The following is a 24,204-nucleotide window of genomic DNA, read 5'->3' on the forward strand; positions in this document are numbered from 1 at the left end:
GCCCCGAACGCGCTGCCTTTCCAGACACCACCCCTTCTGCTCCTGCTGGGGGCTGGGCGTCCCTCCCCCTCCCCGCCCATCCCCCCAAACCTGCTGCCTCCCAGCTGCTGCCCCCCGCCTACCCCCAGGCCTGACCCGTCTCCTTCTCTATGGGCAGGTCCGAGAGACGCTGGCGGCAGAGACGGGCCTCAGCGTGCGTGTGGTCCAGGTCTGGTTTCAGAACCAAAGAGCAAAGGTGAGTACAGGCACCTGCCACCCCGCTGGACAGGGGTGGGGTGGGGAGGGGGTGCAGGCAGAAGACCAGGGGCCTGATGAGGTGGGAATGAAGGGGGGCTGGAGGCGGAGACTGGCACACACTGTGTCTCCTGCAGATGAAGAAGCTGGCACGGCGGCACCAGCAGCAACAGGAGCAGCAGAACTCCCAGCGGCTGGGCCAAGGTGAGCAGGGCGGCCCGGGGTGGGGCCCAGTCTCTGTAACTAGACTCCCAAGAAACCTCCCGCCAAGGTGATCAGCGCTCAGGGAGCTGCTGCCTTGGAACCTGCTGAGATCAGTAAAGGAGACAGGCAGTGGGGGCCGTGGGACACAGGAGGGGAGATGGCAGGGTGGGTGGCCCAGAGGGGTGGCAGAATTTCCATATTCAAAACAGCGACGCGGTGTGCCAGGCACTGTTCTCACCGTTCCACACGCTCCGTCTCACTTAATTCTCACAGATCCCTGAGAGGAAGGGCATCGTTACATCCCATCTCACAGATGAGGAGACTGAGGCTCAGGGAGACTGAGGGACTTGTTGGGATCACTCAGCTAGTAAGGGGCACAGCCAGGCTCCAGCCCGGAGTGTAGGGCTCCTAAGCCTGTGCTTAACATGACCATACACCCTACTGCCCGCAGTAGAATTCAGCAGAAGTCTCCAGAGAAAGTCTGAAGGTGTTGAGGAGTCCAGCATGGACTGGGCTTTGCCCAGATGCTGTTTCCACAACTTGGGCTGGGGCTGGCCTCCCCGGCCCCATGGGGACATGGAGCCTTCTAGGTCTTGAAGGGAGGGCACTGGGAGCTCCCTGAGTCCACCAAACTGGGGAAGGGGCCTCAGCTGCCTGCTCCCAGGTGAGCCGGGGTCTCTGAGGCGGCTGCCAAGGGATTGATGGGCAGCCCCTCTACTCAGAACTCTGGGGCCAGACCAGTGTCCCAGGCTGGACCTTGGGCTTCAAGGCCGTGGCCTCAGAGCCCAGCTCTTCCTGTCTTCTTTCTCTGCCCCCCTCTCCCGAGACGGCGCAGCCTTCTGGGGCTGCAGCCACGGCTTCAGGTCTGCCAGCCTGCTCCCAAGCTGTGTCTCACTCTCCGGTGTTCCCAGCTGCCCCCTGGATGCAGCCTCCCCAGGAATGTTCCACGGTCCCCTCGAGCTCATCACAGCCCATACTGCACTTCATACCGCTGCCCCTGCTGCCACATGCACAAAACACCCCCTACAGCTCCCCTACCCCGTCTCAGCAAATGGCACTACCGCCCACCCAGTACCCACACCAGGAACCCAGGAGTCACCTCCCCCGTCCTGTCCTACACGTACTGCATCTGCTCAGTCACCAAATCAGGCAGTGGTTTCTTGTCCCATGTCCCTCATGCCCCTCTTAGTCTTTCCCACATCTGCATTAATACGGACCCCAACCCCTCCCAATGGTCTCCTCCTCTGGCCTCCACCCTCCCAGCCTTTCTCCACAGTCGCTCCACAGCTAAGACCCTCCACTGGCTTCCTACAGCCTCAGGCGAGCCCCCACTCAGCTCGGGTCCCCAAGGAGCCATCTCTCTCCTCAGGCACAACCTTCTCTTGTCCTCACGCTCCATCCCCATGGACTGGGCTCCTTGCTCCCACAGGGCAGTTTCTCTCTTCTCTGCCTTTGCTGCCCTTCAGCCTGGCATGCCTGCCCCCTGCTCGGCTGGTTGAACCTCTGCTGGTTGTTTAAGTCGCATGGAGGTGGTGGGCCCCTTCCTCCAGGAAGCCTTCCTTCCCTGAGCCTTGTTGGCCGGGGTGCGGGCTCCACCTTGATGCTCCCAGATGCAGGGCACTCACTGCACCCATATGTTGTCGAATCAGTACTGGCTGCTCACTGGAAGCCTCTGTCTTCCCCAGGCTGGGAGCTCCTGGAGGGCAGGGCTGTAGGAGGAAGGGAGGAGGTGGGGAGGGAGGGCCCTTTCTGGAAGAGACGCTGGACTGTGTGTCTGGGGAAGGTTGGTGGGCTGGGGGGTCAGATATGTAGGCTCAGTGACCCTAGAAGGCCACAGGCAACCTCAGCAGGGGCAGGGCTGGGAAGGAGGAGGCCAGAGAGACTGCAGTGGGCAGCCTGGACTCGGGGGTCGTAAGGGAGGTCATGGGACTCCTGGGGTACATCTTTGAGGTCTCCAGGACAGGGCAGGCAGGGCCAGTCAGTGAGGGCGTGCTCTGTCCCCAGAGGTCCTGTCGAGTCGTATGGAGGGCATGATGGCCTCCTACACGCCGCTGGCCCCACCGCAGCAGCAGATCGTGGCCATGGAGCAGAGCCCCTACGGCAGCAGCGACCCCTTCCAGCAGGGCCTCACGCCGCCCCAAATGCCAGGTGACCACATGAACCCCTATGGTAAGCTGCCCGACCCCCTGCTGCCCCAGCACGGCCCCTGCCCCCTGCCTGACCTGGCAGGCCTGGGGCTGAAAAAGCCACCTCCCGCCCCAGGCCCCCCCCCCGCCCACCCCGGCAGCCCCTTCCGACACAGCCCACCTGCCTCCTCCTGACCAGAAGGGGGCGCCCTGGAGACCTCACCCACAGCCCCCAACCCCTCTGGTTGGGCACCGTCGGCAGGTCATCCTGTCCCTCCCTCACCTCCAGCCACACTGCCTGTAGGGCCAACAGGGCCCCCAGGAGCCCCAGCCTGTACCCCGGTGCTGACACCGCCTCTGCCCCCCAGGGAACGACTCCATCTTCCACGACATCGACAGTGATACCTCCTTAACCAGCCTCAGCGACTGCTTCCTCGGCTCCTCGGATGTGGGCTCCCTGCAGGCCCGCGTGGGGAACCCCATCGACAGGCTCTACTCCATGCAGAGTTCCTACTTCGCCTCCTGAGAGCCAGCTGGGCCGCACGGACGCTTGGGCAAGGGCCCTGGGGTGGGACTGCAGGCCGCAGAGGCTGCCCTGCCACCCGCACAGACTCTACAGACAGCCATACGGTGCCCTCCCCTCGGCCAACTGGGCCTGGCTAAAGTGCCCACTGGGCACAGCCAGACAGGCAGACGGGCACAGCCTGGGCAGGGGCTGTGTCCTGCCCACAGAGACTGTCACCCCCAGGGACCCAGAGCTCTCGGACAGCCACTCATCTCCCAGCCCCACCTCGGCCTCCATCACCTCCTTCCCCCTCCCCATCTCTTTTATGGGAAGCTTAAATTCTCTCTATTTTTTTAAATGTCCTCTCTCTGTCCAGGCCACCTCCATGGCATGGGCCTAGGTCGAGGCAGGGCCCCCGTGCATGCCCCCAGACGATGGTGGGTGTGAGATGTGTGTGTACCTGTGCCCTGCACTGTGCCCACCTCCCCCGCCTCTGAGGTCAGGCCCGCCAGCCTAGGATCACCCCTTCCAGCTGGAGCCTGGAGAAGGAGTAGGGAAGAGCCTGGCAGGTGGGCCAAGCCCACCACAGCTCTGCCCTGAGGGGCAATCCTGGCGGGACCAGGGACGGGTAGGTTGAGCCCAGGCTGACTCAAAGGGATGGAGACATACATGCAAACACACACACTTAAAGGCACACCCATGCGGAAACGCACACAGATACATAGACGTGCTGAAAGAGACAGACAGGCCTCTGCGGGTCAGCCCTGCCCTGCCCTGTCAGGAAGCAGGAAGCGGCCAGACAGGGGCAGGGAGCCCCTCTGATAGCAATAGGAGGGGAGGGAGGAAGTGAGGAGGGTAAGGTGAGCTTGAAGCACGTGGACACAGATGTGTCTTAGCTTCTGTCCAGATGGGGGCTGCCTGGGCAGAGGCAGAGGCCGCAGAACCAGGTAGAATCAGACCAAATGGCAGAACCTCCAGGCGGAAAAGCATCTCTAAAGTCACCCACTTGGCACTCCATAGGATGTTTGGTTCCTGCCCAAGCCACTTCTGCCTCTCCTCGCAACCTTCAGTGACTTCATCGGGCCCCAAGTCAGCTGCCTTTTCTGCTGATTCCACCTCTGCTCTATTCAGCCCTGAGTCCTCGCTTCTCAAAGCCAGGCTTTTCCAGCTTCTCCAGCTCTTCCTTTTAAACTGTACCACTCAGCCTGGCTCCAGCTTTCCCTCTAAAGGTATGGAACAGATATAACCCAGTCTTCCCACTGTCATCAGCCAGCCAAAGTGAGCAGGTCAATCACCTCCCCCACTTTAGGCACCCTGCCTCTGTTAATGTGGCCTGAGACCCAGTGAATGGTTTAGGGCACATAACCTTGGAAACTCACCCTGCCCTTTTGTAACCAGAGCCCCTGACCCTGCCACACGTGTGATAGCTAAGCCACAACTCTCTTCTCTGTGTGTGTGGACGGGGCACTTATCGGTCCCTGGAGAGCCCGTGAAGGACCTTGACTTTTTTCTTGTTACGTTTCCTCTTATTTGATTCATTCCAGCCTGTGGAGTTTCTCTGCACCCCAACTCTGGGACCACTGGTTTGTTCTCCCTCCTCAGCACGTCTGCCGATATAAGGAGTCGGCCCTGTGTGTCTCACCTAAGGCATGTGGACCATTTTGTCAAACGCCCTGCTAGGAGCCAGATACACTGTATCAACCTCTGCCCCCAATCTACCCAAGTACTAACCCTGTCAAAAGAGGAAATGAGGCCAGGCTGATGGGCCCTGTTCTCAGGGACCCCTTGCTGGCCCCTGGAGGCCACTGTGTCCTCAGCCAGTGCTCATGGCTCTGCTTTCCATTCTAACACTGAGCCCTAGGCTGCAGAAGCTTGCCTGGTCCAGCCTTTGAGCTGATGGGATGACGGGTGTCTCTCCACCCGTCTGGAGAAGGGCCCCTCTGTCTGGCCCTTCCTGGGATCCTCAAAGTTCACCAACATCCTCTGTGGTTTTGCTTCTCTGTCCTCTGGGGAGACCTCAGTCCCTCCAGAGCATCCCAGGCCAACCTCCCCACCCCTCCTGGGCTTCTGCACACACGTCTTGCCACACTCTTCACCATGGCAGAGCTGGCAGAGCTGAGACGCGGCTCAGAGTCAGCCCTCAGGCCCCAGCAGCCAGCCTGGCCCTTCTGGGCTCTTCTTGTTCTACACAGAACTTCCACACGGTCTTAGCTGATGTCCTGAGTCCTTGTGCAGTCTCAGCCCACCTAGGTTCTGTGCCATCTCTTGGTCCTGGGTCACCACTTGTCCCTTAGGCAGCCACTCTGGTTTCTTGAGAGATGGTCCCCTTTCTCCTCTTATGCCCACACAGTCAAATCATGCCAGGGGCACTGGGGCAGGTCCAGGGGTAGATGTTCTCCCCCACCAGTAGGCCTGGCCCTTCTCTCCCAGACTCTTTAAGTTGGAAGGAACCTCAGGAATGGGTCAACTAGTCCACCCCTTATTCTGCAGCTGGAAAATGTGGGCCAGGAGAGGGGCAGGGACAAGGCCTCTCTCAACTAGTCAGGGACAGAGCTGGAGCAGAGAATAGGGACACCACGCCAGCTTCTCATCCTCTGTGTCTGGTGAACGACCTCCAGGCCGGAGCATGACTTGTCTTGGTAAAATTGCCATTCTGGGGCCTCATAAACCCCAAATCCAGCCTGGGCTCTGCCTCTGCCGTTACACTGCTCCCTGCCAGGAACTGGTACAGGACACCCATGCTGATGGCCCACAGATTGTCCAAGCGAGAGGGACCTCAGCCCCTCGTGCCAAAGATGCCCCATCAGCTAGTCTAGGTAGCACCTTCGCTGTACTGCAGCTCGCTGCCCCCAGGCTCTGATGCCCACTCTGCCCAGCTCTGGACTAGGTGTGGGGACACAGATGCACAAGATGTAGGCCCCCCCGCCTTGAGGGGCTCTCTCCTAGGAGGAGAGGCATACACATTCCGCCCCAAGCCTGTCTGGACATTGCTGGGGACCCATTTCTCAGATGAGGAACCTGAGGCTCAGAGAAGGTCACCCAGCAGAAGCACACAGAACCGAGCAGGCTTGCTGGGGTCTGGGGCTAGCTGAGATGGCCAGGCTCTTTCCACTTCGCATAGCAAGTGCAGCCTTGACCTGAGGTGGAGGGTGTGCGTAGCCAGGACCACTCCCGCCCCTGCCGTGATATGGGATCACCATCACATGGTGCCTGGGTGGGAAGCCCAAGGGAAGGGGGAGGTAGCAGTCTGGTCTCTGGAGGAAGAGGGAGAAAGTAAGAGGTGGGCAGGGTGAGTGCTGGAGAAAAGGCGAGTCCTGTTTCCCTTTGGGGAAGTTGAGGTTCAGAGAGAGGAAGGAATATGCCCCAGGTAACACAGCGAGTGTTACCACCTACCCCGTGGAGCCTTCCAGGGAGGCCACACAGAGGGACGCTGTGGTTCTAAGAGTCAGACTGTGGGCTCAGCAGAGCCCATAGAGAAGGGGCCAGTGCCAGTGGGCTGGGCATCTTGGGAGGCTTCCTGGAGAGGATGAGGTAAGGGGGTCCACCACGTCCAGATGAGTAGGGCCCTAGCAGTGAGGCTTGGGGGAAGGAGAAGTGGCTGACCCCTGCCTGGGCCCAGCCTGAGCTCTGGGCACCACCTGGGGTGAGAATCTCATCTCCCATGTGGGAGAACCTGCAGCTCTGGGCTCACTCTGCCCCACGCGGAAGGGGGTCCACGCTCACAGGCACGCACACAGACACACTCACACCCAGACACACATGAAGGCTCACGGACCCACACTCGTAGACATGCCGCCTGGGGGCCAGGGGAGCAGGAGGGACCCTCCAACGTTTGGCCCTTGGACGGTGCCATTTCCAATGGGCGTCTCTGCTGTGCCCCGGCCCCCTCCAGGGTCCCAGGGGAGCTCAGCCCAGCCAGGTGTGGGGACCGGGCCACCAGCCACTGCTGTTCTCCTTGTACAGACTCTCACTGTCCACCCGCCATCCCCAGACACATTTTATTTAATAACTTGTCATTGTTAAATTATTTATTAGCGTTTACATCACCACCCCACCCTGCCCTCCACTCTCACCTTCTGCCTCTTCCCACAAAAGCAGAAAATGGAAACAAAAAAAAGATGAGACATCAGTATATTTGTAAATAAACCAACCTGTACACGCCTGTGGTGCCTCTCCTTGGGGGGAGGCTGTGCGGGGCCTGAGCCAGTCCTGCATGAGATGTCAGCAGATTTCTCAATGGGCACCAGGGACAGCAGGTCAGGAAGGGAGAGCCTGGGGTCCCTGGTCTAGCCGAACACATTCCCTTGTCCCATCCCATAATTGTCATCTCCCCAACCTTGTCCTATCCCAACCCCGACCCATCTCCATCCTTGAAACAAATGCATCCCTCCCATCCCATTCCATCCCTTTCCCCAACACAATCATTCATTCACCCAACCAATATGAAGGGCCCCTTAAGTGCCAGCCACTAGGCTGAGAACTGGGGCTTGGTCCCTGCCTCAGGGAGGTAGACAGTGTGATGTGAACTCAGTTGAGGTACAGTGCAGCCTTGTTATAGGAGTACCCAACCTCATCTGGAGGGGCGGAGCATCATGGAAGGCTTCCTGGAAGCAGCTACATATTAAGCTGAGATGGGAAGTTAGCCCGCATGGGGGCACTGAATGGGGAGGAGTGTCTGCGAGCGCTCCATGCTTGTGCAAAAACTCAGGGGCTGGCAAAATCTTGTGAGTCTCTTGAACTGCAAGAATAGCTAAGTTTGGGGCTGGGGGAGAAGCAGTGAGGCTGGAGGCAAGGCCAGACCATCCAGGGTCCTGATGCTGAGTGGAGAATAGATCCAATTAGGTCAGATGGACTGGAGACTGGGGTCAACTCGGTCACCTAGGTGACAGATGACTATGGCTTTGACCAGGGTAGTAAAATTGGGAAGAAAGAAGGGGGCAGATCCCAGAGATACTGGCGAGAGGGGAGTCAGGGCACCTGGATCACTGTGATGGGGTCGCTGGAGCACTCTGATCTGAGGCACGTGGAGCTGAGGGTCTCTGGGGCACCCAAGAGGTGTCCTGGACAGGGCTGAGCCTCAGAAGGACCAGATCTGAGTATCCAGGTGTTCAACAACCAGGTGGATGGTCACTGAGGCACAAGGTGGGCGAGCTCACCCAGGGGAATGTGACAGGGAGAATGAAGCTGAGGCCAAATCCTGAGGACTCCGGGCTGGACATGGCCCTGGGATCCAGGGGAGATGGGGGTGGGGGTGGGGCCGGGGGGGTGGAGATGGCAGAGACTCAAGGAATGTGGTTCTCAAAGTATGTTCCTTGAGGTCTCAAGTTTCCTCAGAGTACCTTGGGTAGTATCAGTGTGTGTGCGTGCGTGCCCATGTGTCTATGGAAATAGCTCTGTGGGTCAGTCTGCCTGGGTAGATTGTGTAGGAAGCTGGGAGTCTGCACGTATTGGTTTATGGTGTGCAGCTGGCTGTCTAGATCTATGTATGGAGTTGGGTGTCTCAGACTTGTGTCCATGTGTCAGTGAAGACGTTTGCACAACCACACCTGGGTGTATCATTGCACATATCTGCCTGGTTGTGCATCAGGGGCACCAGCGCCCCTGGGGGCAGCTCCGCCCCACTCTCTCCTGCAGCCTCGGGTGACTCCCAGCCCCAGGGGCTTCTGGGTGAGGCCCTTCCATTCATCGCTTTCTTTGCACCCCACACACCCCCGAGAGGCAGATGTCAAGGTCCCATGTTTCAGAAGCGAAACCCAAGGCTCAGAAGGAGGAAATGACCAGTTCAATATGACAAAGCCAACAAGAGGCAGAAGAACCAGGGCTCAAAACCAGGTTTAGCTGTAAACCCATGGCCTCAACACCACCTCGGATGTCTCCCTAAGCCCACACTCTCTGGCCCTGCAACCTGGTCCTTCAAGGTCAGGCCCAGGGACCCAGGGAGCAAGGAAACTCTCTCCTACCTTCAGAGTGGCCTCACTGAGGCTCAGAGAAATTAAGTCACTTGGCCTAGACTGCAGAGCACAGAGGCAGGACTAAACTGGGCCCTTCAACCAAGCCCCAGGCCTAGGCTTCTGAGAGAGGAGACTCCCAGCTCAAACCCCCCACCCCACTCCCAGCAGTGGGCTGCCAGCTCTCTTGCCAACAAAATTCTGTCACTAAAAAATGTTTGGGGGGGTGGAGGGGAGGGGCTGTGCTAATCCATTGCTCCCCTCTCTCCTGCCTGTCTTCTCCCCACAGCCCAGAAAGTGAAGTCAGGGGAGGGGGAGGAAATGTAGGCCAAGTATGGAGACAAGAGAGGGTGTGGGAAAAGGTCTCCCTCCAGGCCCCTCTTTCCAGAGGACCAATAGTAGCCAAGTCCCTGCCACAGTCAGTCACAGACTCTAGCTCACTGACCCTCACAACAACTAAGAACAGCTATTATCCCATTGCAAAGATAAGAAAACTGAGGCTTGAAGAGAAGTATCTTGCTCCAGGGTGATTCCTCCCAGGAACCTGGGGTTGGAGAGGGTCTAGACCACGGTTCTGTGGGAGTTGAGAAGAGGGGTGGTCCCAGGAGAGGAACGCGACTCTGAGCCCACCCTACGAAACTTGTCTTCGAGGGTCTGAGGCCCGGCCCGGTCCTGCCTCTGGAGTTCACCACTGCTGCCTTCCCTGAGAAAACTGCGGGCTGTGAGGCTGGATTGGAGAAGGTGAGGTCTCTGCAGCAGCTACGTGGAATGCGAATCCACCTGACAGATGTGCGGTTGGATGGGCAGTCCAACAGGCATTAGGAGGATGGTCTGAAGGAGGGTGGCTGCATACAGCCCTGCAGTCCCCCACCGTGATGAGAGGGGCACCCCCTGGGCTCAGGCAATGCAGTTGGCCTGCTCGCCCATGGCTGACCTGCTGGAAGGTTCGATGGGCACTGAGGCAGAGAGTTAGGTAGCTGAGGGGTTCCACCCATTGCCTCTGGGAGCAGCCTTCAGGGATGCTCACCGTGCACCCCACGCTGTGCTAAGCCTTGCATATCTCGTTCCACTTTCTCCTCGAAGTCCCATGGGGCGAAAACAATTTAATGTCCACTTGACAGTGAAGACTCTGCTCTCTGCTGTTCCTCCTGTCCTGCTGGCCAGCGCTGCTCTGCCTCAGATGCCCCCTTTTGGCCTCTGAGTGTCCCAGACCCCACGCCAGGCAGACCTTGACCCCGGGCACTGACGGATGGACAGGGGTCTCTATTATGGCTTTGACTGCAGGGCAACCCCTGGGGCTTGACTGGAGAATGGAGACGGCCCCCGGATTGCTCATCCCTTTTGGTCTTCATCCCTTGCATGGCAGACCCTCCCAGGACCCTGCCCGCCTGTCAAGAGCTAAGAAGGAGCTGCGAGACAAGCACAAAGGACTCAAAGCTGGGGGAGGGGCTTCGTCAGCTGTGCCTGGGAAATCAGGGGACGCCTCCTGGAGGAGGGAACAGCCAGAACAAGTGCTCAGAGGTTGGAGCCTCAGAGGACCAGGGAGGCGGGGCACACCCAGGTTAAATTCAGGATCCAAAGGCCAGAGACAGCAGGAGGTGAGATGCCCACACTGGGCATCCAGGGGTCAGTCAGGCCCTTGGCAGTGACAGGACAACTGACACATCCCATACTCTGATTTAGCTGAGAATGAAGTGAGCACACTGTGAGATTTTGAATAATAGAGAGGAGTATATGTAAGGTACCTATTTGTGGCCTAAAGAGGAATAATAAAAACCAAAACCCTCTGTATCCGCTCCCTAGGCTACAAAAATGTACCAAAAACGTACATTTTCAATTCCTTGGAGCCCTTGATGTGCCCCACCATGGTCCCAGAAGCCCGTTTCTTCATTTGAAAAACTCTGATTCAAATCGGAGCCAAATCTGCAACAAAGTGAAGTGCAGGAAGTTCTCAGCACAGAATCAAGCAAGAATGGGCCCAGTGGCAGGGGGCCGGCCCCTGGAGCATCTCCTGTCTGCACGGAACATCCAGGCGCCTTTCTGTGTGCAGCACCCCACTTTCACTCCTTACCTCCCTTGGGGCGCTTTGCTATTAAACCCCCAACACAGACCAGAAGCTAGTTTGAATTTTGCTTCTGAACCTGCAGTCACCCATCAGGCCACGAGGTGGCCACCGGGAGTCAGGCAGGTGACAGCTGAAGCATCAGTTAGGCTCAAGAAACAATGCAGAGATGGGGCAGGCTTCAGATCATGGCCAGAGAAGGAAGGAGGGAAGAAACTCTCCTTCTGGGAGGCTTCTGTGCACCAGGCCCTGTGTGAGCGCTTTACAAGGATGATACCATGCATTCCTCGGCATTCCCATCTTACAGAACAGAAAAATAGGCTCAGAGATGTTAAGGAACCTTCCCGAGGCCACACAGCTAGGAAATGGCAAAGTTGCGATTTGAACCAGAGCTGGGGCAGTGACAGAGACAAAGGGGGAGGAAAACAAGGGGAGGTGGGAGGAGGGAAATAGCAGCCTTTCCTTGAGCCCTTGCTTCAGCGACTTCCAGCCTTGTCTGTCCTTCTCACTGATTCCTCACACTCACCTATGAGGCAGTTACTGGCACTACCTCCCTTTTACTGATAAGGAAACTGAGGCTCAGGGAGCCTTCGTATCCTCAGTGCCCTAGCTCCTGGGGAATCAACCCTCCCTGAGCCCAGACGGAGGAGCGCAGGGGATGAATAGAAGACTGCAAGGCACCCCCCACAGTCCCGCCTGGCCCCTTCTCCTCCACCCCTCCTTCAGTACCCAGAGAAGCCTCGTTCCCCAGGCACATAAAGGGGGGCTCCCTCACCAGTGCAAGATCCGGCTCCACCCTCAGTGTGTGCTGGTCCTTGTGGATGCTTCTAGAACAGGGGATGCAGGTCACAGTTGGGAGCCCCAGATTCAAGGGTCAGTATTTCATTCTGATCATTTCAATCCCTGGGGCCTACCAATAGGGGGCAACTGATCTGGTGGGGGCCTGGGGCTCTGAGGGTATCCCATCCCACCAAGCTTCAGAGAACGGGGGTAAGTGCGATGATGTCAAGTTCCAGTCCCAGCTCTGCCAAATGCCGGCCATGTGACCTTGGGCAAGTCACTTAACCACTCCAAGCCTTGGTTTCTTTGTAAACAGAGGGATAAGCATAGAGCCATCATGAGGGTCACATGAGCAAGTGAACCAGGCACAGGGTTCAGCCAACCTCAGGTGCTCAAACAGTGCAGCTAAGATTATTCATGGGCGCTCCTCACTCTGCCTACCCAGGAAGCTCACTCAGCCCAGAACACTGAACCAAGAGGAGCCCAAGGGCCTTGAAGGCGTGGATGGGGGGTGGCCCTTAGCACTGACAATGGCAAGGCTCTCCCTTCCCCTTTAGGCCAGGGAAGCTTCCAGGAGCTGGGTTTCCTGTGACACCAGGCTACCTTTCCCCATGCTCGGAGGCTGACAGACACCTGGGCCTCCCATGACCTCAGGGGCCACACCAGAGGAGGCATCGAGGCACAGACAGTCAGCCAGTCCTGAGTCTCATGGCACAAGTTACAGGGATGCTGGTCGTTATGCTATCTGAGCTCTTGGCCATGAGCACATGCCTGGCCCCCTCTGGTGCCACACACACAGAGGGGAACCCCCTCCAGTTCACCCACAGCTGGAACTGGGAAGCTGTGCCGCAGGGCCAGGCAGTGGGGTACTTCATAAGCAACAGAGGTCAATTGAAAAAGTGAATTACTGGTGCTGAGTTACTAATAAGCAAACAATCAAGTTATACCCACCACAAAAATGACCACAAACACAGCGACTGTGACAAGAGCAGAAACCTAGAGTCATGCTCTGCAAAGCAAAACTCTGGAAGAAAGCAGCTTACTACAAGGTGTCTTGTTGCTTATAAAATACTCTGCCAACAACGAACAATAATGATAATAGTGATGATGACCAGGACAATAACGATAGCTACTGAGTACTGGGTACTTAGCATAGGCTAGTGCCTTCAGATATGATCTCATTTCATTTCCACTCAAAGTACTGTCACCCCCATTCTACAGATGAAGACGCTGAGGCTCTGAGAGGTGAAGGAGCTTGTTCCAGGTCACAGAGCTAGTGAGTGGCAGATCCTGAGAGCAACTTACCACTGTAAACAAGCAACTCTGCCTAGAAGGAAGGCCAGGACAGACAGGAAAAGCCCCAAATATTTTGCAACTCTGCATTTCTGAGGGGTGGAGCGGGCTTCACCGGACCAGGCTCCAAGCCAAGGAGTGCCTTGGAATGGCCTGAGAGACAGAGAAGGAGGCCTCATCCCAGGGCAACAGGAGTGAGGATTCAACAGCAAGGCCGAGAGGTGTGGCCCGTCTTAAGCTGCCTCCCAGGTGCTGGCCAGCAGGTTGGCTCATACAGGCCAGGACAAGAGAAGCAGGGAGAAAGGGAGACTGACAGCCAGAAAGCCACCCTCCCTCTCATGGCTAGCCCCGTCTATCACAGGCATGGTCTGTGCCTCTTGCATCATTGCCTTGTGCAAAGGGAACGGCGGAACTCAAGGTGGTCAGCCACTTGCTAAGTTCACACAGCCAGCTGGCACAGATGGGAAGATGGGGAAGGAAAGAGAGAAGGGTGGGTCCATTTTCACAGATTAAAAGCCCCCCACACCAGGATAGTCCGGGGAAGAAATCTTGTAGCTTAGGAGCCGAGAAAGTTGATGAACATCAGGCAGGTCAGGAGAAGAAGCAGGAAGAAGTAGGCATCATCCATGGGGAGGCCAGATATAGAAGCAAGTGCAGGAGCTGGGCTGGAAGTCTGGACTGGGACCCCTGGGAGCCTGGCCACACTCCCTGAGGCCTTTCCAAATCACTGGGAAAGGTGGGCACCTGTCTCAGAGGTGACTCCTGAAGCCACGGCACTGCTCAAGAGGGGGCCTGGCTAGCAGCACCATTGCATGGAGGACTCTACTAACACCAAACAGGAAGAATATTAAGACAACTACTGAGATTTTTTTTCCCTGGAGTTTTGCTTTATATTAGTTGGCTGCTGTGTTGTTTGGTACAAGGTTTATGATTATTTTATCTTTCTCAGGGAATGTATCTTTCTTCATTAGCTAATTCTATCTCTGTCCTGTTCAATGCTTTTGGTACTGAATTCTACTTTGATAATAAGGTTGGTACTCCTACATTGTTTTTTTTGTGTGTACCTTAACCTACTATCTTTGTCTCTGTCCAGCCCTTTATTTTATAATCTTTCTTTGTTCTTTTTTGGTTATATCTTATTTTTTTTAAAGTGTGTAACTGGAGTTCATTTTTCTTTTTGTTATACCTGATACATACACAAAACTTATAACTGATATAAGTTGTGAAGCATAAGATAAACACCTGTGAACCCAACTAGAGCATTACGAAAGACAGAAACTAGGACACTACCAAGACCACTGAGTCTTCCTGAGTATTCCAGCCCATCCCTCTCCTACCTCATCCTGAAGATAACCACTCTCTTGTATTTTGTGTTTATCATTGCCTTGCTTTAAAAATAAAAACGAATTCCTGATCCCATAAAATTATTGTTCAGTTTTCCATGTTTTTGAACGTTATGCTAGTAATACACTGTGCATAGTCTTCTACTAGTTCCATTTTTCACTCAATATTGTAGCCAACATTCACCCACATTCTCGCTTGTGACCATTATTCGTTGCTATCTAATATTCCATTTATTTTTTAATTTTCCTATTGCAGATATTTGGGTTTTTCCAATTTTTCATTAAAACAAACACTGCTGCAATGAATGTCCATCTACATGACTTCTAACGCACACATACCAGAGTCTTTACAGAATATAACCTGGTGGGGAGTTGCTGGGTTGCCAGGATATGCACAGGGTCAGCTGTGTCAGACAAAGTCTGTATCTTCCATGGTGATTTCACTATTTACACTCTCACCAGCAGTTAAGAAGAGTTCCTGTCGCTCCCCATGCGTGACAGTACTTATCGATTTGGATCTGCCCCAAAGGATTAGTGAGGTTGAGCATATTTTCATATGTTTATTCTCCATCTGTGTTTTCCCTTTTGTGAAATGCCTATTTACGTCTTTCACTCAATTTTCTTTTGGGTTGTTTGTCTTTTTCTTATTTATTTCTAGGGTTTTTAAAAAATATATATATTCTAGATACAAATCCTTCACTAGTTTTATGTGCTACAAATAATTTTTTCCAGCTTGCGGAATAGAAGTTCTTCATTTTAATGTAGCCTGATTCATCATACATTTATGGTTTGTGCTTTTTTTGTGTGTCTTATTTACAAAATCCTTCACTACCTGAATCAGAAATATTCTCTTACATTTTTTCTTAAAATTTTAAAGTTTTGACTTTCACATTTAAAATTTTAACCCATTAAGAATTTAGTTTGGAGGGCTTCCCTGGTGGCGCAGTGGTTGAGAGTCCGCCTGCCAATGCAGGGGACACGGGTTTGTGCCCCGGTCTGGGAAGATCCCACATGCCGCGGAGCGGCTGGGCCCGTGAGCCATGGCCGCTGAGCCTGTGCTCCGCAACCGGAGAGGCCACAACAGTGAGAGGCCAGCGTACCGCAAAAAAAAAAAAAAAAAGAATTTAGTTTGGAGTACAGGTGAGATAAGGATCCAACTTCATATTTTTCCATATGAATAATCTAGTATCCAGGCACCTTACATCAAATAGTTAATACTTTCCCAGTCATCTGAAAAGCCAATTCTATCGTATGTCAGCTTTCTACACATGTGAACTTTTATTACTGTTGCACTGGTCTATTGGTCTAATCCCATGCCAATACCACGTGCTCTTAACTACTAACACTTGATATTAAGTCTTGATTGCATTTAGGCATGTTTAACCACCATTTCTTCTTCAGGAGGGTACGGCTAGTCTTGGGCTTTTGTTCTTCCACTTAGAATCAGCTTGTAAAGTACTTTTAAAAATCCTATTGGGGTTTTGATTGGAATGACAATTACTCTATAGATCAATATGTGGAGAACTGAACAGGATAAATCTCCCTGTTTATTAGGTCTTCTCTGACGTCTTTCAATAAGGTTGTAACATTTTCTGCAACAGGTCTTGCACATCTTTTATTAGATTTATTTTTAGATTCCTTACTTTCTGTTGCTATTCTAAATGTTGTCTTTTTCTGAATTGTTTTATAAGTATAGAGACGAGCAATTTAGTTTTGAATATTATCTTATATCCTGCCACCTTCATAAACTCATTAATCCTAATAATCTCTTGGTATATTATTTTGGATTTTTTAATGTAGATAATCATCTCACCTGGAAATGATAGTTTTGTTTCTTTCTAATCATTATTCTTCTTTCCTTCCTTTTCTTCTCCTTGTTCTTTTAAAAATATTAAACACATTGGCTAGGACTTCCAATAAAATGTTGATTAGGAGGATATTAAGATCCTTATCGTGTTTTGTTAAGGATAATCCTTTTTACTCTTTATTAATAAGTACGATTTTGCTAAATTTTGTAAGTTAAGAAAATTCCCTTATTTTCCTAGGAAGGTAAGAATTTTAATCATGAAAGAATGTTGATTTTGATTAAATGCTTCTTCTACGTAGATCTTCTCCTTTAACCTGTTAATGTCACTGCACATATTTACAATTTAATATATATTAATAATGTTATAGAACATGTAATACATGCTAATATGTAACATAATATCTACTATACACAATATAATAATATATAATATAGTAATAATATTATTATATTAATATATAATATATGTTAATGTTAAACCTCATTAGGTCCATGGTATAAACCTGGTTTGGTCATGATTTTTAAATATCTTGTTGGATTCAGTCTTCTACTCTTTTTTGATTTTTGCATTTAGGCACATGAATGAGGTTGTCCTGATTTGTATAATAGTTATACCGATTTCTCAAAGTGAGCTGATAGTGTTCCCTTTTTTCTATTCTCTGGAAGAGTTTGTATAAAATTGTAATATCTGTTCTTAGAATGTTTGAAATCATCTGGGCTTGATGTTTTCTATGTGGGATTAGCAACCTATTTAATTATGTTTAGTGGTTATGGGACTATTCAGGATTTTTTTTTTCTTAAGCCAGTTTTGAGAAGTCATGTGTTCCAAAGAATCTGTGCATTTTGCCTGTTTTAAAATTTATTTAATATAAAGTTATATAAAATATTCTTTTTATCTTTTTGATCTCTGCTCTAGCTGTAGCAATATTTCCTTCCTCATCCTTAATATTATTGATTTATGCCTTTAAAAAATTCTTTTTAAACTTTGCCAGATGTTTATCTACTTTATTAGTCTTTCAAAGAATTAATTTTGGCCTTGTTGATTCCCTCTACTGTATCTTTATTTTTCTATTTTATTAATTTATGATATTCTTTCCTTTTCTTTCATTCAGCTTTTATTCGTTTCCTATTTTTGTAAGCTGGATGCTTAGCTAATTATCAGCTTTCTTTTGTCAGCTTTCTTTTTTAAAAATATAAGCATTTAAGGCTCTAAATTTCCCAAAAACTACCACTTACACTGCATTACAAAAGTTTTGATATGCAACATTTTCACTCATAAGGGCTTTAAAATTTTCCAGTGTGATTTTTTTCTAACTCACAAACACATGGAAAAATTTTTACTCATTGTTTTATCATTGATTTTTAACCTAGTTGCATTGCAGGTTACAGAAACATGATCTGTATACCGGATATTATAATTTACTAAGAATTGTATTATGTTCTAGTATGTGGTCACTTTTTATACATTTCCCTTGTGTGGATGAAAACATTTGTATTCTCTAATTGTTGGATTCAGGATTTTATCTACATCCATTTGTTCAAGTTTGTTAATTGTGTAGTTAAAATCTTCTATACCTTAATTTTTTCTTTGTTTGACATAGCAATAACTACAAGAGATATGTTGAAATCTTCCATAATAATCATGGATTTACCAATTTTTCTCTGTAGTTGTCCATTCTTTCTTTGTATGTTTTGAGGCTATTTTATGAATTGAATTGTTTTATCTTCCAGTTTCATTAAAACTTTTATCATTATTAGGAACTCTCTTTATCTTTTATAATATTTAACTTAATGACTATTCTTTTTTTTTTTTTTGGCGGTACACGGGCCTCTCACTGTTGTGGCTTCTCCCGTTGCGGAGCACAGGCTCCGCAGCCATGGCTCACGGGCCTAGCCGCTCCACGGCATGTGGGATCTTCCCGGACCAGGGCACGAACCCTTGTCCCCCCATAGGCAGGCGGACTCTCAACCACTGCGCCACCAGGGAAGCCCTATTGACTACTTTTTTGATAGTAATAAAGCCACTCCAGCTTTCCTTTGGTTGATATTTTTTTCTCTTGAATCATTTTGGGTTTTGTTTGTTTTAATATTTATTTATTTGGCTGTGTCAGGTCTTATTTGCAGCACATGGGATCTTCGTTGCAGCATGGAGGATCTTTTGTTGAGGCATGTGGGCTATAGAGCACGCGGGCTCAGTAGTTGCAGCGTGCGGGCTCAGTAGTTGCAGCGTGCGGGCTCCAGAGCACGAAGGCTCAGTAGCTGTGGCATGTGGGCTCTCTAGTTGTGGCATGCGGGCTCTAGAGGGTTCAGGCCTAGTTGCCCTATGGCATGTGGGATCTTAGTTCCCCCACCAGGGATTGAACCCGTGTCCCCTGCATTGGAAGGTGGATTCTTAACCAGTGGGCTACCAGGGAAGTCCCCTCATGTATCATTTTGAATGCCTTTATTTTCAGCCTTTTGGTGTCCTTATGTTTTAGGAGTGACTTTTGTACACAACATACAGCTGGATTTTAAAAATATTTAATATTTCAAATATTATGTCTGTTTCTTTACTAAAGAGTTTAGCACATTTACAGCTTTTACAGTTAGTGATAAATCTGGATTTGTATCTGCCATCTAATTTTGTACTTTCTTTTTGATCCACCCATCTTTTCCATGGTTCTTGTTTCCCCTATCTCACTTTTTTAAAAGTTGAGAGGTTTTCCCCTTTTACTCCATTTCTTTTCCTCTACAGATTTGGTAGTTACATACTCCTTTTCTATTATTTTTTAGAAATTACCCTTAAATTTTTATTTTTCAAACTTTAAAAACAGTCTAGGGTTAATAATTATTTAGTCCCCCTGCCATCCCCAGATAATTCAAGGACTTTAAACCACATTAATTCCAATCACCTCTCCCAACTTGTATGTGACTGACATCCAGTATTTGGGTTCTACCTTTTTATTTCTTTTTTGCCCACAAAGTAGACATTATTATTGCTATTAACACTATTTTTTTTTTTTTTTTTTTTTTTTTTTTTGTGGTACACGGGCCTCTCACTGCTGTGGCCCCTCCCGTTGCGGAGCACAGGCTCCGGACACGCAGGCTCAGCGGGCATGGCTCACGGGCCCAGCTGCTCCGCGGCATGTGGGATCTTCCCAGACCGGGGCACGAACCCGTGTCCCCTGCATCGGCAGGCAGACTCTCAACCACTGCGCCACCAGGGAAGCCCTTAACACTATTTTATACAGACACTTTTTGTTTAAATTTACTTACTTGTTTACCACTTCTTTACTCATCATTTGTTCTTGTATATCAGACTTTCCTTTTGGGATCATTTTTACTTTCCTTTAATGAAAGTCTGTCAGTGGTAAAATCCCTCAGGTTTTGTTCATGTGAAGATGACTTTATTTTGTTCTCATTCTCAAAAGATAGTTTTACTGAGTATGCAAACCTAGGTCAATAATTATTTTGTCTTGGCTCTTTGAAAATAGTTCCCCGTTTCTTATGGATTTCTATTGTGGCTATCGATAATTTTACTGTTAGTCTAAATGCCATTCTTTTATAACCAGCTTGTTTCTATTCTCCGGTTGCTTCTAAGTTCTTATCTTTATTTATGGTCTTTTGCAAGTTTACTACAATGTGTCTAGGAGTGAATTCACTTCTCTTACAAGTTCTGAAAAGTTCTCAGCCATTATCTCTTCAAATATAATCTCACCTTAGCTTTCTCTGCTCTTTCCTTGTGGGTTTCAGCTGCATAGCAGACCTTCTTATTCTTGTCTCCATTTCTCTTAACCTCCTTTTATATTTTACATCTCTATTTTTTTTCTGTGCTATATTCTGGGTAATTTCTTCAGATCTACTTTCCAGTTCATAATTTTCTCTTCAGCTGCATCTAATCTATTTAGTCCAGCTCATGAGATTTTTATATCACTGATTATAATTTTCATTTATACAAGTGCTATTTGGTTTATTTTCAAATCTTCTGGCCATTGTAGACAGGTTTTTATTCCACATTTTTTTTGCGATGTGATTCCATCTTGTATTTCTTTGAACATTTTATACATGATTGTTTTATATTCTGTATTTGGTAATTCCAATAGCCAAAGTATTTAGGAAGGGCATATTGTCTCAGCGTATTGTTTATTGAATTGCTGACTCTCACTCATAGTGGCTTGTTTCCTTGTAGTTTGGTGATCACTGATTGTGAGCTCATATTTTTAATTTAAACTGTGGGAATCCTGAGGGCCTAAATTGGAGGTACATTCATACTGATGGCATTTGCATTTAGTCGGGGCTGCTATTAATCTGGGACTACTTTAGCCACCTTCAAGAGACCTGGGCACAATTCAGGAGTCTCAAGTTAAGTTCTCTCACCTCGCCTCTGCCCTAGACTTAATTTGCCTATCACAGTGCTTATTTCAACACTTAGCCTGACTTCCCTGTTTACCTGTTAGTGATGACTCCATGCTTTAGTTTTAGTTACTCACTGTCTTGTTGAGTTTTTCTTGGCAGAGGATATTTAGTCCTTAGAGATTTCCCTTACTTTCTAACAAACCCAGCAATGCATTAAAAATAATGGTTTGTTTTATTTTGTTTTGTTTTTGTAATTCATGCAGAATCTAGTTGTATTTTAGTGGGAGGGCCTTTTAGAGCACTAGTTCACCATCTTACCAAAAGTGGAAATCTCATGATGCTATTGTTATCCCCATTTTACAGATGAGGGAACTGAGACTTAGAAAATTAAATGTCTTGCTCAAGACTACACAGCAACACAAGCAGTGGCAGAGTCAAGACTAGAACCCATGCTGTCTGACTCCAGAACCTGAACCTGAGTTTATCCAGAGGTTTGCTGGTCCCCAAAGGAGAAGAAACATGTTTATAGGGTTACGGCCTTGAAGTGTGTGGTGCAGGCTCGGGTCAACACTCTGGGATGAACCCACAAACTTCTACTGAGGAAGGAATGATGAGACCCAGTCTGGCCCAGAGTGGGTAGGCCCCAGCCATCCAGCACCAGCTGCCAGCTTGGCAGCAGCTCAGCCAGAGGCCGTAGAGGGCACTCAGCCCGCAGTTCCACCCTGGGAAGGGAGCCAGAAGGAGCTTCCTGCACTCGGGTTTCCATGACAACCAGTCACCCTATTCAATAAGACGCAAAAGCCACAGGCAGTGACTGGAACATTCCTGAATCTTCAGTCCTCATTACAGGTAGGTCTTCTGCAGCGTTGGGGGCAGTGTGAGAGGGATTCAGAGGAAAGAGAATTCATGTGAAGGGATAATGTTCAAACAAGCTCACAATGCCACTCACCAGCCTCTTCCTCCTCACCCACACCCCAAGTATCATGGACCCAGGGTCCCATGTCCAAGGAAGTCCAGAAACAGGCTGGGGGCAGCCTGGTGCTAGGTCCCAAACAATACCGGTTCCCCTTTATCATTCAATAGCAATCCCCTCTTGACTCCTCCTGCCAGGTTCTCAGGCTCCTATGTGAAATAAGGGCCCTGCCCTCTGTGAGCAATTAGTCTAGTGCAAGACCTAGACAGATCCTAACAGCCAATTATAACCAGGGGGCAAGGGAGCACAGAGGCCATGAGAGCACAGAAGACGGATTCCCTCCAGGAAGTCTTCCCAGAGCAGAGGTACTTGAGCTGGGCCTGGGGTGACAAAAATCTAGCCCAGTACAGAAGGGAGGGAAGGGCATTCCAGGCAGAGGGCGCCACATGCAATAGGCTCAGAAGCATGAAGGGGTAAGGTTATTTTCGTAAAACGAAGCGAGGGAAGCAGGAAAGGCAGGCTTGAACTCAACGCTGTGAACTTTGGCTTTATCCTGGGAGCAACCGGCAGCCCTTAAAGGGTTTTAAAAGGGTATGACAGGACCCTATTGTCATCATAGTATCGAGGACGGATAGGAGCTCGTTGCAATAACACAAGGAGAGACCACAGTAAGGAGTACGATGACTGAGGTGGCAGGGATAAGAGAGAAGGGGACAGACTTGAGAGATGTTTAGAAGGGCAAATCCATAGGACTCGGTGAGAGATTGGCTGTGAGGAGTGTGAAAAGACAGGAGCGTTAGCCAGGAGCAGGTGTGGGAGTAGGGGAGGGGCAGCCACAACAGACCCTTGCCGGGTCATGCGGAGGTGACCAATTTTCCTCATACAGATGCTGGTGGTTGAGCTCCCTGGAGTGTGCTATCCAGGACATGTCCTCTCCAGGTCAACGCAGAAAAAGAATGTTTCAAAGCCTTTTTCAGCAGGCTTCAACTACCAGGCGGGCAGTTTCAGCTGCAGTTCTGCCCCCAACTCCCACGCCCTGCTCTGAACTGAACCAGCCCTGGTGTCCCAGAGCCCCCAACCAGGGGCAATCTGGGAAGCTAGTGTCTCTCCCTGCTGGGCCACTGGCTCCACATCTCCCAGGCCAGTGGAGCCAAATTTCTGTTTTATGCTTTTTGTTTCCTTCTGGTTATGTGCTTGTCACAAAGTTATGTCTGTGGCTGCTTGATTGGATAGTCTGAGGTTGTATCAATAAGAAGTAAACTGTAGAGAAATCAAGGTGATGATTACAAATCTTAAAAAGGGGCTCTGGGGCTTCCCTGGTGGCACAGTGGTTAAGAATCCGCCTGCTAAGGCAGGGGACACAGGTTCAAGCCCTGGTCTGGGAAGATCCCACATGCCACGGAGCAACTAAGCCCGTGTGCCACAACTACTGAGCCTGCACTCTAGAGCCCGTGAGCCACAGCTACTTAGCCCACGTGGCACAACTACTGAAGCCTGCCCACCTAGAGCCCGTGCTCTGCAGCAAGAGAAGCTACCACAATGAAAAGCCCACGCACTGCAACGAAGAGTAGCCCCCACTCGCCGCAACTAAAGAAAGCCTGCACGCAGGAACAAAGACCCAATGCAGCCAAAAATTTAATTAATTAATTAATTAATTTAAAAAAAAGGGGGGCTCTGGAGTCAGACATAACTGTGTTCAAATCCTTACTCTAACTGGCTGGGTGTCTCTGGGCAGTGCCTCCCCCAGTTAACGGGATCCTCCGACAGTCCATGCCCTTCTGCTCACACTTCTTTCCTCCCTCAAGCGCCACTCCTGTCCACATTCATCTCCTGTTCTCCTTCATCCTCTCCAGTGCAAGACCACACTCCTGCCCCCACTAATTGATCCTGGTAAGGAGTCATAGCAGGCTCCTGAGGGAAGTGTTGGGGCCCAGCTGCCTTCCCATGCCCCCTCCCTTCATTTCCAGCCCCCAACCTGATCTCCCAGCAGGTGCCAGGCCCGTCCATCAGGGACCAGAGCTTACCTGCCTCATCTGCAGACTGCACTGGTGTACCTGACCTAGATCGGGGCCCCAAGGCTGATATCCACTTCCGGTCCTCTTATTCCCTCTTCCAGGATCCCTCCTCGACCCCGCACACCCCAACACTCACTGGGAGCTGGAGGACGGAGGTGTGGCCTATGAAGGAGCCTGGGAAAGGGGGCGGGGCCAGGCCTGAGAAGCTACGAGGCAAACCCTACCCCTGGGCCCAGACAATCCAGACCCCCTCCAGGAAGGCCCGGGGTAACCAGAGAGGGGTCGCAGGCTGGCCGCCCCGCAGAGTCCGGGCACCCCGGGCCTGACCCACGCCCTGCCTGGTGGAGTCACCCCCTGGCCTGGGAGGCTCCCAGACTCAGCACCCACTTCCTGCCCGGGGCGGGGCCTGCGGCCACAAGCCAAGCGCCGTAAAATTTAAAGAGGTGAGAGAGACACTTCGCAGAAACCTCAGCAGTGCGGAGAAATGAAATAAGGCCTCCCTTCGGGGCGCCCGCCCCCGCCTACGCCGCCCCGAGCCCGGAGCCACCTCGGAGGGTCCAGGTGCGGACCCTCGCTTAATACACCCCTCTCCCTAGGGCTGGAATGGAGACACGCTCCCTCCCCACACTGACCCCCAGC

General features: G+C 50.8%; 1 protein-coding gene across 2 annotated transcripts in view; it reads left to right on the plus strand.

Moving 5' to 3' along the window:
- LMX1B (LIM homeobox transcription factor 1 beta) overlaps window positions 1-3,090 on the plus strand; it is a gene marked incomplete at its 3' end in the record, with an annotated part of 79,691 nt that extends 76,601 nt beyond the window's left edge. The window contains exons 5-8 of one of the 2 annotated variants that reach the window (XM_079926939.1): window positions 158-235; window positions 372-438; window positions 2,443-2,607; window positions 2,933-3,090. In XM_079926939.1, the coding sequence (XP_079783065.1) occupies window positions 158-235; window positions 372-438; window positions 2,443-2,607; window positions 2,933-3,090 (468 nt within the window). The remainder of the gene's footprint in view (window positions 1-157; window positions 236-371; window positions 439-2,442; window positions 2,608-2,932) is intronic. The other variant, XM_079926940.1, reaches the window with a different exon arrangement.
- Between the last annotated feature and the right edge of the window lie 21,114 nt (window positions 3,091-24,204).

This window comes from Stenella coeruleoalba (genome assembly GCF_951394435.1).
Source record: "Stenella coeruleoalba genome assembly, chromosome: 7".
Taxonomy (NCBI): Eukaryota; Metazoa; Chordata; class Mammalia; order Artiodactyla; family Delphinidae; genus Stenella; species Stenella coeruleoalba.